The following is an 18,990-nucleotide window of genomic DNA, read 5'->3' as shown; positions in this document are numbered from 1 at the left end:
CAGTGTTATCAAAACTGTGAATTTTCTGTGGGGTACTAACACTGTGATTTGCACCACATGCAGGTCTCCCTGGCCGACAAGGGGCTCCAGGTATAACCCCACAGCCAGAAGAAGTCACAGCCCCTGCAGGCTTACCTGGTCTGCCAGGAATTGATGGGGTCCCTGGCTTTGATGGAGATCCTGGATTCCAGGGCCCAGCTGGAAAACCAGGTAAAAAGTACACTCAGATCACTGAAATGCTGGAACAACACCACTACTTTCTCAAATACATTAGGGAGGTTTACAGGTTTTTCTGATAAAGACAATAATTCCAGCAAAATCCATACAAGTATCTTGTTTTATTATTACTAGGATGTATTTGGCAAATTCTGTTCAGGCATTTTTGAAGTGTTTTTTAATTAGTTTTCCAGAATTAGGTGCAGCAGCCTGTGATGTAGCTGAATGATAGCAGCTTTGGTACTAGCAGTTGGAGTGGTCATGGAAGTGTTTCACCACTGAGAATTATTTGAGCTGTCAGTGAAATGCTGTAAGTGGAGAAGTGCGGGGAACTTCCGCCTGCACCGCTGTGGTCCGTATTGTTTGGCAAAACAATTTTGACAAGTTTTGTACCAGTTGGCTCCCCTAGGCCCAGCAAGTCCCCATGATTCCTTTCTCAGCACTGTCATTTAGGCAATTTTTAAATGCTAGTATTCTCTTTTATTAATGAAAACTCCTAGAGCAGGAACATCACTTATCTCCAGTCCTTCCCCCTAGGTGCTATCCTGAATTCCATCACAGTGAATGGAGCTGTGTTAGTTCCTGGCTTCCTGTTGCCAGTTCCTAAAGTGAATAAACACGCAGGGAGTAAAAGCTGAGAGAGCCTTTATTAACAGTGGTCAGGCAATCAGGCAACAGATGCTGCAGAGCAGCAGAAAGAAGTTCATTGGGAAATTACCCCTATTTATACTATGTTTAATGCTTAGTCTTTACAAAAGTTGTGCAAATGTACAGCCATCTGTTTCTTAGTCACACGTTTCTTTATACTAATATTAACCTTCCACATTACTGATCACATGCTGGGTGTCTGGCTCTATGCAATTGCATAACACCTTCTGTCTCTTTATACTATTTTGTTATATTTAACTTGTAACATCCTGAGCACTTATTTTGTTATTGGTTTATCCAATCCATGCCAGACCTTTCTGGTTTGGGGCCAGGACAGTCCTGAATGGATTCTAAAGGTCCATGGGGAGGCACCTTGTCTTACATCCCACTAAATTCTAAGCCTTTATATTTTGAGCACCCTTCACTGCCCTGAGACTTTTTAAAGGTTTTTCAGTCAGATGCTCATCATGGAATATTGGGGGAAAGAGGGGCAAGGTGAATTTAGTTCAAGTCAATGGCTCTAATTTTACATACTATTTAGGTTGAACATCAAGGCTTCTGATTTTAAAAAAGGATGAAATCAGGCCAAAAAAAGTGCCTTCAAGTCTTAAGCAAAATTTCAGCAAGGTAGGTCAACTTTCTACGGCTTACAACAGCTGGACCATTATACCAGAGGATTCTTGCTTTCACAGAGGCAGAAATCTTGTGAGACAGAGATGAAAAGACTTCACAGACTTTCACAACCATCAAATCAAAACCCAAGTCTTAAGTCTGATGTGGCTTCAGACTAAAATCAGTAGCTTATCCCAAATCTCAGCGCTGCCTTTTCAACCTTGTCTAATGTTCATCTGCAGCTCTTCATCCTCTAACAGGCAATCAGGTCATGTGGAAGCCCTGTATGGAGTTAGTTGTCTGTAACCACAGCTGTTGGAGAGTGAGCTCTCAGCACGGTGGCTGACAGCATATTTCTCTTCTGGAATATGATTGCAGGAGTGAAGGCACTAGTATGAGGGAATAATGACAGTAATAATTTTATTTCATTTCAGGTACAAAGGGTCTGCCAGGAAGATCTGGTTTGAAAGGGCGTGATGGTTTACCTGGATCACCTGGCATAGCTGGGGATCCAGGACCTTCAGGTGTCCCAGGACCACAAGGATTTGAAGGTAATTTTATAATTTGGGGAGCACAGATCAAAAAGAAGCAATCAGTAGAATTCTGTTTACCTACAGGGTCTGCAGAGACCCTCCCCAACACCCAGTTACCTCGGGAAGACCAGAGGATGTACATGATCTTGTGTCTTGTATCTAGAATGAAGTAGATTCTTCAGTGAGGAAGATTACGTCACATGTCATTGGTGTCTATCACTGCTGGTGTTTATGAGCATCTCTTGGTTTTAATGTTTTGTGGTTGTGGAAGCCATCTTGAAGATCTAAAAGAACAAAATAGTATTCCCAGAGAATACAGCTGTGATGGCTGGATAGTAGAGGAAGGGGACTGTGAGAGAGACAAGTTTTGGATTCTGCCACAGATTTAGCCATTCTGTGTCAAAGGAATATTGTCATGAAGAGCACTATAGGAAAAATGAATTTATTAGGTTCTGGTTGCCTCAGAATTATTGTGCTGTGAGTTATGTGCTAACACATTGGCACCAGACTTGAGAGAAAGAAAATTAAATGAAGTAGGGAATGGGTGGGTGCTGCTGTGAAATGCTGCTTTTGGAACTGATAAGTCTAGTTATTCATGTAACAGCCAGCAACGCTTGGGCTGCTCATTCTAGGAGACTGAGATAAACACAATGACAGCAATGCCAAAATTGAGTGTAGAGCCAGCTGCTGTCCACACTGTGTGTTGGTAATAGTGACTCCTCTTCTGTCTTCTAGGTGTTGCTGGAAAGCCGGGCTCCCTTGGTTTGCCGGGAATGCCTGGTCGGAGCGTGGGCGTTGGATACACTTTAGTGAAGCACAGTCAGTCAGACCAAATCCCACCTTGTCCCATAGGGATGACCAAGCTCTGGGATGGCTACAGCTTACTGTACGTGGAGGGGCAGGAAAAGTCACACAACCAGGATCTTGGTGAGTTGACAGAATTCTCTCAGGCACAAACAACGTAGGCCAAGTTGACAGAATTCTCTCAGGCACAAACAACATTTCAAATCCCATTTCAAATGAGCAACCTTCATTGGTAGCGAAGGCAGTTGTAGTAGAGGTGGTGGAAATCTGCTTGGCCAGAGTCTGTACTGGGAGCAGTGTCACTTGTGCCATCCTCTGCCACTCGTGTCTGGTGTGTATGAGTTGGAGCATTTGGCAGATGCTTGATATGACCACTTTTCCGATTTTTCCAGGTTTTGCTGGCTCCTGTTTGCCTCGCTTCAGCACCATGCCTTTTATTTACTGCAACATCAATGAAGTGTGCTACTACGCCAGCCGAAATGACAAGTCCTACTGGCTCTCCACCACTGCTCCCATCCCCATGATGCCAGTGGACAGTGTCCAGATCCCACCGTACATCAGCCGATGCTCAGTCTGTGAAGCGCCTTCCCAAGCGGTGGCCGTGCACAGCCAGGACATCACCATCCCACAGTGTCCCCTGGGCTGGCGCAGCCTGTGGATAGGATACTCCTTCCTTATGGTAAGGATGCTATTGCTAATGCAGCTTTAAACGTTTCTAGATGCCCTCTTTGATTAGCTGACTGAGACTGTATTCTGAGAGTTGCTTACAGGAAACTAGAGCCCTGTAGCTTCTTGCCCCAGTGCGTTTGTTCTTCAACAGCTGGCCTGCTGTGGGCTCTCCCAGTTTGTTCCCGTTCAGTTGGCCACCTCACCTGCACTGCTCAGGCTCAGCAGTAACATTGGGGCAGTGGTTCTGCATTGCCACAGACGTTCTTTGTTCTTCAGACCTTTAAATGTGGAAACGCTAATTAAGACAGCATTGTCTTAATCCTCTCTCTCAGTGGAAAAAAGTAGAACATTTTCCATTGCGCTCTCCTAGAAGCTCATTAGTGTAAGATTGTTAGAAAAGTATGAAGTTCAGCATTATTGTTTCCAAGTTTTCCCAGCTTACAATTGAAAAGCTGGTTTTCCATTGCACCAGGCCTCCATTGTATCAGCCTGAGTACGTTCCTTTGCTTCTTCACCTCTAGCCCTGGCTCAGAAGACAGACAGACATAGCCAAGCTTTAATTTTTGTTTCCCGTTTTAACTCCTTTTAACAATGGAACTGGAGGATTCCCTTGTTTACCTTCCATTCTGTTCCTCTGAATTCATTTATATCGGCGTCTTCATTTCAGCACACCGCGGCTGGTGCGGAAGGGGGAGGTCAGTCCCTTGTCTCACCCGGTTCTTGCCTGGAGGATTTCCGTGCCACTCCGTTCATTGAGTGCAACGGCGCCAGGGGAACGTGCCATTACTTTGCAAACAAGTACAGCTTCTGGCTGACAACCGTCGAACAGTCCCAGCAGTTTGTCAGCGCCCCTCCCTCAGAAACTCTCAAAGCGGGACAGCTTCGAACAAGGGTCAGCCGTTGCCAAGTGTGCATGAAGAACTTGTAGGAACAGCACCGCAGCGACGCTCACCGTCTCTGCTACCTACGAGCAGACGTCACCACTGCGCAGAAGGATAAATTCATGAACCTGTTTTGTGTGTGGTTGATGGGTGAATCAAGACAGCCAGAATTCTACAAAAATCAAGTGCCAAGGCCAGGAGTTTGACTGCACGCAGAGGAGGAAAAGACCAGTGCTCTGAAACCTCTGATATTTTATGGAACATGGTGCTATGCTTTTACTTCAGTGGGGGATTTTTCCCCTCATTTATGGCTACCTCAGTCTCTGTGAGTTCCTTATTCAGACCAAAGAGTAGTCAGATCTCCTGATCTCTCACGTTTCAGACCACTCCTCTGTCCAAGGCACGTGCCAGCCACCAACAAAAAGGACTTTTCAACAGTTATGCTTTATTAGTGTTTTTGCAAACAGTTTTTGGTCTAATGTAAGGGAAATGAAATACAGAGCTAGCTAAAATTTATCTGTGTATTGTAGGTGACTTAGGAACACAAAGTAGTAATGGTTGATAACTGACTTCTTTAGGAAGACTCAAAGATTAATTTGTTTTGCTTTGCTTATTAAACAGATGGGATGTTCTTTCCTCCAGTGACAGGTAATCAATTCTAATCCAGACTCTCATCCATGGTTGACTTTAAAGAGCTACCGTAGTGAAAAATGCAAATATTGATATGAGGGTGAATCCAAAACATCTCTAGCATTTGTCACAGCTTTCTACCGAAATATATTCTAGGAAAAATGTTTATTTCAAGGTCTGTGCTTATCTTCTTGCAGTCAAATGATGTGCAGCCACCAGAAACGTTTCATTACTATGAGTGTAAGTGCCCTTTCTGCGGTAGCCTTGGCACACTCGTTTGTAGATATCCAGGCTGGGTGTTTGAACAGGAGAGGCTTTACTGGACGGCGTGAAGCTTGTGCACACACGGAGGTGAGCAGTTATGGGATGGACATTTGTTGCTTCTGCAGGCACAATGCTATACTTCTTCCTCTGGCCTTGCTTTCTGTTAGTTTAAAAAACATTGTATTTCTAGTGTATGCACTGTTAACTAGTAACACTTTCCTTCAGTGCATAATTAAAGAGAAGTGCCACTAATTGTATTATCCTTGTATATTTTGAGGGACAGCCATGAAAAACATATGCTAATATATATATAATGAATTCATTTAGTTGAGCTAAATTTATTACCAACCTATCTAGAGTGAAGCATATGAAACCCTTAAAACATTGACATTCCAGGACATTTGAATGAAATGCCTTGCAAATACACTATCACCTTGGTTTAAAAATCTTTAAGACAAAATTGTTTAGAAAATTATTATTAATGCAAGATGGAAAAATTATTTTAAAGTATTGTTTCTTTACCAGGTTCCAGGGCTCTAGCTCTATCCAGCAAAGTATTTAAGAATATGCTTTATTTTAAGCAGATATTTTTGTCTTTAATGCTTATTTACGTACATAATGCAATACTATCATCTGAGGTCGGGGTCAGAGAGCTCTGCATGTTCTAGAGTTGGACTACACTGGAGGTGAGCAGGGAATTTGTGAAGAACAATTTAGTCTTTCATTTAACTCATTCCTAACTGTGAAAGATCAGCAACTGCTCTGGATGTATTTTGCAAATACCTTTAAGACCTTTCAACACTCATAAGGAGCAATCCTTTTGTGCAGAACATCCCGTCTGCTTCTTCCAGTCACCAGCCCCAGTTTCATGATCCGTTTACCCCCACCACAAGTCCTTCTTCCAGAGGGCTGTGGGGCCAACACCTCCTCCCTGAAGAGCGTTTGCGTAACAGCTAAGAGCTACATGGGGAATAAGTATGCTGTACTCCACTGACTACTCTTTTATAAATTATTTACTTTTATTTTTTAACTTAGATGCTTTTTTTCAATACATGAACAATAAGTTCACGTATTAATTAAAAAGTAATGTGTTGTTTTTAAAAAAAAACATGCAGCTAGTCCATGGAGAGGGGAAGAAAGTGGTATTTTTTCTAAGTGTGTAGTTTCCACACTGTGGTTACTAAAGGTGTTACTGAAGGCAAACAAGATGAAATATGAACTGATTAGCTGTTTTATTGGAAATCACACTGGCCCTGATCAAGAAGTGCAAGTGAGAGGAGACAGCGTTTGGTATTTCTCTTACGTTGTCATTTATTGGTGAAGATGAAACTGTGCGATTCACGTCCATTACACTATCATGACAAAATGACCATCGTGGGGACTGCCTGATAGTAAAGAGGAACTTTATAATGGATTAAAAGATCTTTGCCTTTAATTATTCTGATCTGTTTTTCTTATGGCTGCTAGAGAGATACTCTGCCTTAGAACTAAAACTGCACAGGCTGTTCTGATAAGCCTGTAGAATTAAGGCACTTTTACCGAAACAGAATTCAAAAGGCAGCAAGTCAAAAAACAACACTTACATAATTTGCATATGCCTATATATTAAGTTTTAAGATAACCTGGTTTATATTTAGTTCACACAAACAAATTAACAAAATATAGCAGCATACAACCTATGAAAAGCTTAAGAAATTTATTAGATGCACAGATAAAGTGCTGTAACAGAGAAACTTGTGTAAATCTTTTTTAAAATAAATAAGGTACAGTTAAACCACCTTTGACTCATTTTAGCTCCAAGAGAAAAGTCAGCCTAAGTTTTAATGATTTGAATTTTAAGGTCAAGGTGAAATATATCATAACTATAACAGTGGTTGTGATCTATATCAACTATTTGAGTCTCCTGTTCCTCTTGAGGTTTCCCAGAAACAGGAAGGCTATTGCAAAACGTATACATTAGACATAGTTCCTTTTACAGAAACATTTTTGTAATAAAGTGTGGTTGCTCAAATACATGTTAAAATATTTAACAAGGAAACAATTTTCTTCTGATCCAGTCGATCTTTTAAACAAGACAATGTATTTTTTCTAGGATGCAGCCCACAGGAGGGAACAGAAGTAAACATCCTCCTTAACTGTTTTGCTTTAAGAACTAAACTATTGCATTATATGAGAGCAAGAAATATCCATTTCGTGTTATCCCTTTCTCCAAACGCACAGCCCAGTGATATACTTATTTTTGCCTTAATCTCAAAGGTCCGTTTGTCTTCAGGAAAGACACATATTAAAAGGAGGTTCCCTTTAAGGGTCTTCTTATAAGATCTTTTACTGCCTTTCCATCTGGGGAAGCTCTTTGACTGCAGGAACTGTCACTGTTGGAGTTTTGGATGCTACCAGGTTTTTGTGCTCTGCTATCTGTAATTTCAGGCACTTTGGGGCTAACATGGCTGTTTGATTTAAGTCAATGCAATAATATTATCAATACGTTCAATACTCAGAAGGGTCACCACAGTTTCCTTCATACACTCAGGATTTCAAATTCTTCTTCCAATTCAAATAGCTTGTCAGTAGATTCAATGAGTTCTGGGAAAAAAAAAAAAAAAAGAAACCATTTAGAATCTGAAGACATGCCTGATTTTGGTTACTTAAAACCAAAACCACCAAAAAAACACCCTCAAAGCCAAACCCAAAACACTCAAACACTTTTCCTTAATGTGTCCTTCAAAGCATTTTGTTAAGACTAAAATAAAAAATATGTCTCTCTGTGCTAGCAATTGTATGTGGCCCGTTTGGACAACTGTCAGATATTCTGTAAGAATAAGGCATTTAATCACGTGGTGATTGCGTGACACCAGGAAAGCACAGTTATTCCACCTGTGGTTATTCTTCTGTTTGCTAACGAAGCAGATTGTGCTGCAGAATAGCACTGTCAGGGGGTACTGTACCTGCTCCTGTAGTTGTCACTTCTGGCTTCGTTGGAGGTATGAAAGGAGGCCAGTGTGGTGGGTGCTTCTGGACCAGCTCAAACATCCGTAGACTCTGTTGCTTTAGAATCTCCTGAGGACACAAAACTTTGATTTTAAAATACGCCTCAGGAGAACCTTCAAACAGGAAAAACATCTGCATAATTAAAAACATTTTAAATTATGTATGTCTATCAAAAACCAAAGGCTTTATACAGACCTACAGTGAAAACCTGTTATTTCAAGTACCTGCCATTATAAATCACAGCTCCACAGAGCTCTCTAATATTTTCCTAGTTGAAAACAAACCCGAGAGACAAATCTCTTGAGCTGTCCTACAAGTTATCAGTGTGTTATAATTAGCTTTGATATCCATAGAGCTATAATTTTGTTTACATGTAGCAGACACCAAGAATGTACAGTATCTTCTGCTTTTCAAAAGAAAATTACTTGCATGAACCTCTCTGTGTTCAAGTTTTCTGTTGATCAATGGGAACAAAAGGCAGATCTATCAGCTCCAAAAACCCAACAGATTTTGAAGGATAGGTTTCATCAGGAAAAAAAAAGGTATTATTGAAGCCACATTGTACTCCTTTTCAATCAGGAAAACTACATCATATCCTCTATTTCAGTCATTTACAAACTGCTTGTCTTAGCCTTTTTTTTGTTAAATAAATGCTTTTAGAGGTTGATGTCACTGCACACTCAGACTTTTGTTGCTTTGTGTACGAAGTACATGCAGAAATGTCCAAAAGTCCTTTTCCTGTGGCAGGAAGCACCTTTTGTGTGTCCCACAGTTCAGCAGGAGCTGAAGGGATCCAGCACTTACAGAACTTTTGTGGTACCAGGCACTAACAGTCATAATTAGAACATGTAAAACATAATTAGAACATGTCAAACAATAAAAAGCGGTCAGGAAGCTGTTAGGGCAGTTAAAACTTACTTTTAACATTTATTTCTCAGCAAATGACTAAGTTTCAGCCAGTAACATAACAGTGCTAAAAAAAGAAAAACTTTTAAAGGGTATATATTTACACTTGTTTTCCAAGTAGCAGGGTTCATGGTTGTCAAAATGCCAAACAAGCTCCAATTAGCAATTCAGTAGCACTGCCTTACCCTGATGCATTCGTGCATTCTTTGCTATGGCTCATTTCATTTGCATACAGAGAAAGATGTAATGGGAATTTCCATTAAAAAAAAAAAAAAACCAACAAAAAAAAAAAAAAACCAACAAAAAAAAAAAAAAACCAACAAAAAAAAAAAAAAACCAACAAAAAAAAAAAAAAACCAACAAAAAAAAAAAAAAAGAAAACCCAACACAAAACAAACAGTATTCATTATTTCATAAAGCAAATATAGTATTATTACCTTTTGTACAAGACTACACCAGTTATCAAAATCACATTCTTCTTTGCAAAAGAAGCCCTAAGGAAAAAATACATACAGTAGTATTATTAATAAATAACAATAATGTCAATAGGTGAAGGACACTGTGGTATTTTTAGGTATTTTAAAGCTTTAGAAACATATGTCTCAAGTGACAATCACCCATAACCCAACCAAAGGATACTGACATGGGATCAGATCTGATTTCTTCAACTACTACAGTATCCTTGTGAGGCATATTGCACGGCTCCTACAAGTAATTCCATTTAAAGATTTGTAAATTACGATATAAAATAAGTTAAGTGTAAGTAACTTGTCCAGAGGGACCACGCGTATGTGGTAGTGATGGAATAAAGTTAGGAAACCTGATTCAGTTCCTTGCTTTGACCTTCAAAATAGTTTTTGCAAAAGGTAAGTGCTGCTCAGTAAAGAAAGTTAATTGGCTCCCTTGGACACAAACAGCAGTTCCCTGCTTGACCCAAGATTAACGTATCCATTGCAGTTTATATAAAACTGCCACGTGTTGAATTTTATATTGTAGAAGACTGCCCTGTGATTTTGATTCTGCTCAAGGAAATGTGTTACTGCCCTTATCAATATGCAGAGGTATCACTCAGAAACAATGCACACACGGCTGTTAGTTCCTGACACCCACTAAAGCTACTGAAGGGTCCAAATTCATGATCTTCATTCTGTGTGGTGCTTGCTGGCAGTGGAAGCTCTCATCATCAACTGTGCCGTTTTCTTCCCAATCTACAAAACTTTGAGTGGTGTGAGGGTCCAAATAGATCAGCTCGTTGCCTGTAGGGGTGAAAGCCACATGTTGATGATAAGCAGGAGACTTTAACATGCACTTATTCCATCCAGGCTTGTCAAATAATAGAAATTAGATTGTCATCCCAGTCAATATCTAGACTTCCTAGCTAGGGAGTCTGTCAGAAAACCAGCAAGGTAAACACAGTAGTTTCCCACAAGGTATTTCGTATAATTTTCTATAGTTACCTATTACTGTAGATTTTTTGGATGGTTTATTCTGCCTTTGTCACATACCTGCCTTTTTCTATGGGAGATCCAGTACATTTTTTAAAAATGTCAACTGCTGTAATCCCCAACATCAGATCAAAAGGTACAGGATGGCCGCAAATGCAATCTCTAATCCCATTAGGCATTCATTCAGAAAGTGGAACAAAGGAGTCTGACTAAACCAGTTCAGGTTTTACAACAAGAACAAAATGTCCATAAAATTATGGGAAAAAAAAAATAAAAAAAAAATCTAGTATGAACTATTAATTAATAAAGGAAGAGGTGGAAGAAGATAAGAAAAGATACTGCTATCTGAAAAAGTTTGAAATACAAGAAAATAATTTAAGAAAACTGAAGCAAAAGAATAAAACAAGACACCCTTCATTAGGAAGTATTAATGATTAGGAAAAAAAATGCTGGTATTTTAGCAGGAAGAACATTTGACACTTTTCCACTGCTATCAGTTACTCTTAGTGTTGCTCTTGCTTATATCATTACTTTTTTTTATGTCAAGCTTTGCTGCTACTTTTCCATGCCTGTAAGGATGATATCACACTGTTCCTGAAGTATCTGAGGTATGTTTCTTTATTTCTTCTACTCTATTCTCATGCTAAACTGCTTACTATTTCTCCTTCAAAAAAAACCCAAACCCAGCCTCTCCTTAGATCATATGCATATTTGGAGTAAGTTTCTTTTTTCCTTACCTAAAAATCCTATGAAATAATAGGCATTATTTGGTTTCCCTCCTAACGCTCCCAAAGACTGTGGCATCTTAAAGCATTCCTAGGAGAAAGGGAGAAAAAAGAAATCGTAGTCGATTTGTTCATTGATACAACAGAGACCTGAACTCACAGAAACAAACAATCCACTGAACAAACGCTTACTTTAAACGCATCAATATAGACTGGATTGATGTGATTTATGCCCAGCCGCAGAGGTATAATAAGCAGGAGGGGTTTCCAGCCTGTGCAGAATCCTGCTGGGTTCTTACTCCAGCCCAGAGCGCTGCGGTGCAGGTGTGCGCTGCTGTGCGCCGCGCCGCTGCTCTGGGGAGGGGACCAGCACATCTTCTCTGGGGGAATAAAAAACCAGCAATCAGTGACTGCACAAAAGAACACAGCATAGATCTTCCTCTCAATCATGCATTAAACTACTTTGGCTCAAATCTTTCCAGAGCTCCTGTTTTAAGACACCAGGAGCCAGGGCATGGAAATCCTAACTATTTAGGAGAAGTAACTCTAGCAGCCAGAGCGTGTGCTGGCACATGAGTGGGACGTGACATAAACGACTTGGGGATGAAAATGTAAGACAGAAGTTACATTTACTGCTAACATTAGTAACACTGCCAGGTTTTGCCCAGGAAATGAAACGGCAGAGATAACAGCATTAGGAGCTCTTCAGGGAACTCTTCAGTGATGTGAACGTAAAATAAGCAGAAGTAGGGACTAAAGTAGTAATAGGCTATAGCCAAATTCCACTTGTAAACCCACCTTTCTTACAACTGAAAATTCAGCCTGGCCGTGTGTTTCTCTAGGACTTGTCCCTGGTTCCTTTTTGCCTGACAAAAGCACATCTCTTTGGCAAACTGTATTAAAACCAATGCTTTGTAATCCTACGTACTGCAACTTCAGTCCATTTTGGGGGTAGGATTTCAGAGAGCGCAGACCAAACTCCAGCTTCTCCCAAACTGCATGGAATGTAAGTTGGCCACCAAAAAGGCCTACACTGTTCTGTGCTACCTTTCAGTTTGGACCCAAACCCTGAATTTGCATTTCCTTTATTCCCTTTCTTACCCTGGGAACAAGTAGGGATGGACCAAAAGTATTTTGTTCACATTCAGATACATTAAGAAAAGTGGAGTCAAATCAAAAACTGTAACCAGAGAATCAACGTTTCACTTACTGATGTCTTCAATGACCACTGTATTGTCCATAGAGACATAAACCGCTAATGAATTCCATTCATCAAATAAAGCAAGCTTCCTAGAAAACATTAAGGTAATAATTAATATAAACTCATTAGGACCAAGAGGATACTTTTCATTCAGGACAATTAGTTGGTTCTCAAATAAAAAAATTAAATTGTTTCTTTGGAAAAACATATTTGTTAGATTTGTTTTAAGTCTCCATTTTGAACATTTAATGTTTAATATATTTAGAAAAATAAATAGAGTGGTACCAGGAAAAGTACACACTGTGCCATCTGAAAGCTCGTTTGCCCTGTGGCTAAATGCAGTGATAGTAACAGCTCAACCACATAATTAGGTTTATTACTTTTTATTGCACTTAACAGCCTCCACAATGGGATCCTCCCCATTCTGGCATCGTCTAGAGAAGAAAAAAAAATTCCTGTGCCAGTTTTGCACGTTACTCTTTGTTAAGAAGTTCCACTAAATTCAGTGGAACTATTTCTGTGCAGATGTGGACAGCAGACTCGGGGCGTTAAGAGCTACATCAGCCCAAGGTTTTTGGCACCCAGAAGTGAGGAGGGAGGATCACAGCACACAGGTTTCTGTCCACTTGTATGAATCCAAAAAGCTGAGGAAGAGACCTACACTCTTAAGCTGCACAGGCAGAGTCAGCTGCCTAAAACAGGCCAGAAAAACCTGTATGGGAGCACTAAGCCATGAAGAATTTGTAAGTTAAAAGAGCAGGAGGCCAGGGCAGCTTTATCTCCTCTGTCCCTCCCAAACATGTCTGTCCCAGGGCTGCAAGGAACTGCAGCTGAGCATTTTGGACCACTTGAAATTTGTCACCACTACCTGTCCCTCAGAAATGGAGCAAAGTCAAGCCTTTTAAGTGTGGATTCTGACTAGGAAAAGCTGCCCGTGTTTTACACAGCAGCCTTCAGGCAGAGCTGCAGCTCGGACAGTGAGGAATTGCAGTTCAGTTCCCTCCTTGGCCTGGATGGCTTCACTCAGATGTTTGACACCACCACTCCAGTCTGCACAGGGGCACTCATGACCTGCCAAAGCTGTGCCACTTCGTGCAAAGGAACACAGACCTCCAGTGCTTACTGGTGAGGGCATGCAGATGGCACAGCAGGAGAGACCTTTCTGCAGGTCTTCCCCAGGCTCTTGATGTATTAAAATTTAGAATTTGCCCAATCCCAACTCAGTACCTGCCCACTGGGCTACAGCATCATGGTCTGTATTGTACTTGCAAACACACAGCATATATATACATATATATATATTCCTGACTGAGAGAGGGGAGAATCAGCTTTTAACACTGTGTTTGGCCCTTATCTGGGTCTCTGAGCTCAGCTGCCCCAAGGAAACATGTTCCAAATGAGCCAGTGTGATTTGACTTACTTTAGTACTTGAGCAACTGTATTTGGTCCAAACCATTCTCCAATTGATTTCCCCTCTCCAACACCCATCTGCGCTGTTTTCATGAGGGAAAACACACACCAAAAAAAGAGATTGCAGAGAGTCTGGTCACAATATATGTTAAATAGCATGACCTACTAATATTTTGCCATACATTCTAGAGCAATTGAAAACTGTATTTGGCAATGACAGTTATTTTTTCAGTCTATGCTCTTTTCAAATCTTAATGACTGCTAGTTCCTTTACAAAATGTTTCTAAACTGTAATGAAAATTACAAATATTAGTGTCCCTTGCTGCAAATTGCAGCAATAAGCTTCATGACTGTCTATTTTAATACTATCAACTCTGGTACCCAAATCTTACATGCTTTATCAAGAGCTACATTCTAGTATACAGATTTATTTAGGTCTCAGTGAATAACATTTCTGAATTACTATACTTTGTACCTATTTGCATACATTTTTATTTATACATAAACATATACATTGTCTTCATAATAACCTTTCGAAAATTTTGAACTAACGTATTTCAAATTAGGAAGTTTCAAAACAGTGGGAATTTCAGCAGGGAAAAAAAAAGTTGATGTGTATTCTTACCCATTTGGTGGATGGAATAACAGCAATCTTTTCTATCTAGAAAGCACCGTAAGATTCTATGATATTCTTCTGGTTGTTTTTTGTGTTTTTCCCATTGCCAATCTTACAGGAAAAAAGTTACACAGATTAAAAAATAATAATGTTTCCATCATCCCAATCAGATTTCTAGATAGTAAAAGTCATACAATTAGAGGTTAAGACTAATGTACAATTAATCTCTAATATTTACATTTTGTTTAGAGTTCCTGTGAGTCACAGCTTGTGATTTACTATCAAGCTGTCCTTTACCATCACAGGCTACATTGTGACAACTGGGAAAATAAAACAAAAATGTCAGCTGCAAATACATTCTGAGTGATCACTGCTAGTGATAGCTATTGCTGTACATGAGCTTCCAAGATTGTTCAAAACTATACACTGTCTAGATTTTGCTAGACTAGTAAGCATACATCAGATCATGATGTAAGAGCCAGAAAGCAAAGTGCAAACATGGGGCTTGCCCCGTCCCACAGCAAAACCCCAAACAGCTCTGTCGTGTACGCTCTGGCCTCCGACACAGGCAGTCACCTCCCACTCACCTTCCCTCACTGACAGGGAAGCGCAAGCAGGTAGATACTGGGAGTTCATACTCTATTTTTTCTCACGTAATTTCTTTGTTTGCCTACTCCTTCAGTTAAATCTTTGCACCTCCGTTCTGCGGATTCCGTTAATTCAAGCGGATAAATCCTTCTGTGGGATCAGTCATTAAAAGCAGATAAATGCACAAAGCACGCTGCCACAGGAACCACAGCACAACGGTACAAGGATCACAGACCTCACCGTAATAATTTAACTGATACAGCAGCCACACACAGACCAGACCTACGATACTCACCCCTGATCCTGGGATGTGGGGTGTTGATACAGGCTTAAGAGCTTGCACTAATGGGTTCTGCTGTGGGGTTTGGACCTCAGGCTGGTGAGGGGTGAGTGGAGCACTTTGTGTGATGTCTATCACTATGTCACTATTCACACAGTCACTGTGTGTGAACATTTGGTGGCTACACAAGCAATGAAGAGAAGGGTAAGAACTCATACCCGTGGCGGCAGGTTTTCCCTTGGCCTCAACCTGGGTATTCTGCAGGATTTATAAAATAACAACAATGGAATTCCCTATTTCTCCTCCCTCTATTTCTATTTCTCTCCTTAAGACCAGCATGATTTCACCCTGTGAGATAAGAATAATTCACTAGTAACTTCTATCAGGGCATCAAAGAAAGTTTCCTTAATAAATTTAGGTTCTGTGCTTTGATGGAAAACTACAACAAAAATTAAACGGTCTCCAAACACCACAGAAGTTCACTCAGCGACAGTGCTCACCTCTTCCTAAATGTCTGCAGATCAGTGCTTGTGCCAGCATCATCTGCCCGCACCGCAGCATACATCCCCAGCCAGCGTCAGACGAAGGACCGGTGCCTCCTGGTAGAAAAGTTCATTACAATCAATATGGGCTTTAATTTGAGTGCAGCGCCAGAGAGAAAATTTCAGAGTTAAAATCTCTAACAACTGCCCTATGGATCAAGGGCACCGAGCAAGACTTTTTCTTTCATCATTTCTGGTCTAACCTTACGCTTCCTCTACAAACATGAAGACCTGCTTACATGCAGGTACAAGGAAACACAGTTTTTAATAGCTTTAACACCTTCTTTGCATAAACGTTTAAAATGATGCTCAAAATGTTCTGATACCATAAAAATCGTTTTTCAGTCCATGATAACATCACTGATCCTGCTAATTTGTCACAAAGCAGCTGGTCTGCTGCGTACTCACCGATAGGCGAAAACTTTCTTCTATACGTAAACCAGAGACGAGCACTTACATCCAACAATAACTTAGATTTGTCTGAAATATTTTTAAGAGGAAAGAAATTATTAAAACAAACTTCTAAAATGGAAAAATTCCAATTTTCCCTGTACAGTGAAAATATAGAGTGCCTGGAAGCCTCCTGTTAGCTTTTTACATACAAGACCCTTAATAAGACCCTTTACCTGCTTAAACACAGAGAGCTTTTGTAGACTGCTAATTAAAGTTAACTTATTAAAAATGAAATCATTATTAGCCAATGAAGTTTTACAAGGTGTTTGGAATGACTACACTCAGCTTGAACAAAACACCTATGGAGAACTATGTCCTCAGGAAAGAACTGGTAAAGCAAGTTAAGAAAGGTGAAGAATTTCTACATGGAAACCAACATGGAACTACGCATTACCTCCAAACAAAGTCATTTTAAGAAACGGTTAATAATATTAAATTTAATTAAATCTCTTTTTTTTTTTTTTTTTTAAACACATGTGCTTACAGAATTCTCCCAAGGGCTCTGAAGGATTCTTAAGAATCTGATTTGCTGCATTCTCTCTGAGCCATGGCTCAGACCGACTGGCCGTTTCACGGCATCCTTCAGCCCACCAGGGCTGTACGTGTTACCTCAGCTGTCCTGCACTGATGCCCAGTGCCCCCGACATGTGACACAGCAGGATGCCCTTGTCTTCTCCCCAAGCAGAAAAACTAATTTCTGAAGTCTTATTTTTATATGATATACAAATACATTGCTCTGCTATTACTTTTAGGTCATATATTATTTTCATCAAAATACAGTACATGCCCTAGATTAACTTCATTATTGTTATTATTACTGTTCTCATTATTCTTTTGAAATATCATTTTCATTGCAAATAACAGGCTGCAGACAGCATCCCTTAAGGGAAAATAACATTAGTAATACTGAACATTTATTATTTATTTATCTATTTCTGAGGCATTTGATGCTGAGAAGTGACCAGCCCCACACCCAAGTAGCCTTTGCTACACGTACGATCTCTTTGCATGAATTAATGGTAGAAAGCACATCAGTTTCATTTCAGGATGAATACCACTGCTTAGAGTTGGCTTCTTGTTGATGGAGGAAAATAAACTTCCTTCCCAAGACATTTAGAGAACGCAATGAAATCAGGAGCTACTGCTGCACGCGAATCACTGAACGCTCTACAGATTGTACAGATGAATTCTCATTCTAAAGATACCTGTGTTCAGGTGGTGTTGCCTTCCTAGAATCCACACTGGCTCATCTGTTTCGGGAAATTCTTCTAAGTAGTCTGACAAAATAGTGATCTGGTTTTCATACCTAGATAAAACTGAACAGGAATACACAAAATTCAAACTCTGTTTTGTCCCTTTGTTCTTTTCTGCACAACTTTGAGTTCTTAGACTGAACTAGTTGTAGCTGGTCTTTGGGTCTTCTGAACGGTGCTGCCAGCTTCGGGTACTCTTAACCTGCAACGAGCTGTTCTGACACTGAAATAGCCAATGTCTTGGCTGGTTGTTTATTCTGACCCTTGGCGAGTGCTGAGGGAGTACCACGGCTGTCACCTTGGCCACCAGCAGCCGGGCTGAAGCCCCACAGAAGATTGGGGTGGCTGCAGTGAGAGTTAAGATTTGATTCAAAGAAATGAGGAAAGGGAAAAACAATTTAAGGCATGACAGCACATGTGCCCGTGCTGCATCTGGAGCGTACAAACACCGCTGCTCCGAGCGATGACGTCCCTGCGCTTAATGGGAAGCATGTGAAAAGTGTTAGCAAGGCTGGGCTCTGCTTTCCTGACTGGGGGTTTGAAACACTTCAAAATAAAAGATGTATTAGTGTTATTACTTGATACTAGACCTATTTACTGTAAAGTAACAAATTATAGTTAATACCACTTGAAGAAGAACATTCAATGAATTTTTAGATAAGTAATTAAAGCAGGGTTGTTGGAAAAGCAAAACGGGCCTTCAAGTGGAAAAATGAATGCAAAATAATGTCTTTTACATACCAACCTTAAGGAATATACTTCTAAAAAAATCAGAAGTTGCAAGTGAAAGCAGACACAATTCTATTTCACTCCTCACGCAAGTGCAGGTATACACAGTATAAAGAATGAATGAGCATCAGGTAAATGGAAAAAAAACCCAAAACCAACCAAAAAAGAACCCGCAGGTGAAGCTGTGAGTGCGGGAGGGAGGAGTGACGGGGGCTCGGGGGCTCAGGGCAGCGCTGCCCGGTGCCGGGGACGCCCCTTCCCCGCAGCCCGGCCCGGGCGCCACGCACCGGGGGAAGCTTCTCCTGCCGGGCTGCGGGACAGCCTCCCGCCGAGCCCCCCCTCCGCCGCCGCCAAATCCCCCCTCGCTGCACCCACAGAGCGAACGGGCTGTTCCGGGGTCCCCTCAGCCCGAGACACGCTCACCCCGGGGCTCCGGGAGGGCCCCCCCTCGGCCGCGTCCCGCTCCCACGGGACATCTCGGGCCGCCCGGCAAACCCCCGCCGGCGTCTCCCTTCTCCTCCCCGCAAAGCCCTGACCCCGAGGCCCGGCACGGAGCCGCTCGCCGCGCCGGGGCTGCCACCGCCGACACCGGCCTCG

At 41.1% G+C, this 18,990-nt stretch overlaps 2 protein-coding genes across 4 annotated transcripts in view; one reads left to right on the top strand and one right to left on the bottom strand.

The window, feature by feature from the left end:
• COL4A6 (collagen, type IV, alpha 6) overlaps nucleotides 1-6,692 on the top strand; it is a 131,905-nt gene extending 125,213 nt beyond the window's left edge. For all 3 annotated transcript variants that reach the window (XM_014955017.1, XM_014955015.1, XM_014955014.1), the window contains 5 exons: nucleotides 64-210; nucleotides 1,911-2,027; nucleotides 2,745-2,936; nucleotides 3,206-3,492; nucleotides 4,150-6,692. In XM_014955017.1, the coding sequence (XP_014810503.1) occupies nucleotides 64-210; nucleotides 1,911-2,027; nucleotides 2,745-2,936; nucleotides 3,206-3,492; nucleotides 4,150-4,410 (1,004 nt within the window). In that variant the 3' untranslated portion in view covers nucleotides 4,411-6,692. The remainder of the gene's footprint in view (nucleotides 1-63; nucleotides 211-1,910; nucleotides 2,028-2,744; nucleotides 2,937-3,205; nucleotides 3,493-4,149) is intronic.
• Nucleotides 6,693-6,936: 244 nt separating this feature from the next.
• Nucleotides 6,937-18,663, bottom strand: ATG4A (autophagy related 4A, cysteine peptidase). The gene is made up of 13 exons (XM_014955022.1): nucleotides 18,410-18,663; nucleotides 17,617-17,727; nucleotides 16,367-16,438; nucleotides 15,917-16,015; nucleotides 14,558-14,659; nucleotides 13,943-14,015; nucleotides 12,532-12,611; nucleotides 11,514-11,701; nucleotides 11,334-11,412; nucleotides 10,262-10,407; nucleotides 9,589-9,645; nucleotides 8,203-8,314; nucleotides 6,937-7,840 (listed from the first exon to the last, which is right to left on the bottom strand). Exons 4-13 carry the CDS (start codon nucleotides 15,975-15,977, stop codon nucleotides 7,776-7,778), a joined length of 963 nt encoding a protein of 320 aa, XP_014810508.1. The 5' UTR covers nucleotides 15,978-16,015; nucleotides 16,367-16,438; nucleotides 17,617-17,727; nucleotides 18,410-18,663; the 3' UTR covers nucleotides 6,937-7,775.
• Between the last annotated feature and the right edge of the window lie 327 nt (nucleotides 18,664-18,990).

Source organism: Calidris pugnax, unplaced genomic scaffold, assembly GCF_001431845.1.
Source record: "Calidris pugnax isolate Ruff unplaced genomic scaffold, ASM143184v1 scaffold38, whole genome shotgun sequence".
Taxonomy (NCBI): domain Eukaryota; kingdom Metazoa; phylum Chordata; class Aves; order Charadriiformes; family Scolopacidae; genus Calidris; species Calidris pugnax.
Note: the sequence above shows the minus strand (reverse complement) of the source record. Positions and strands in the feature narration are given on the sequence as shown.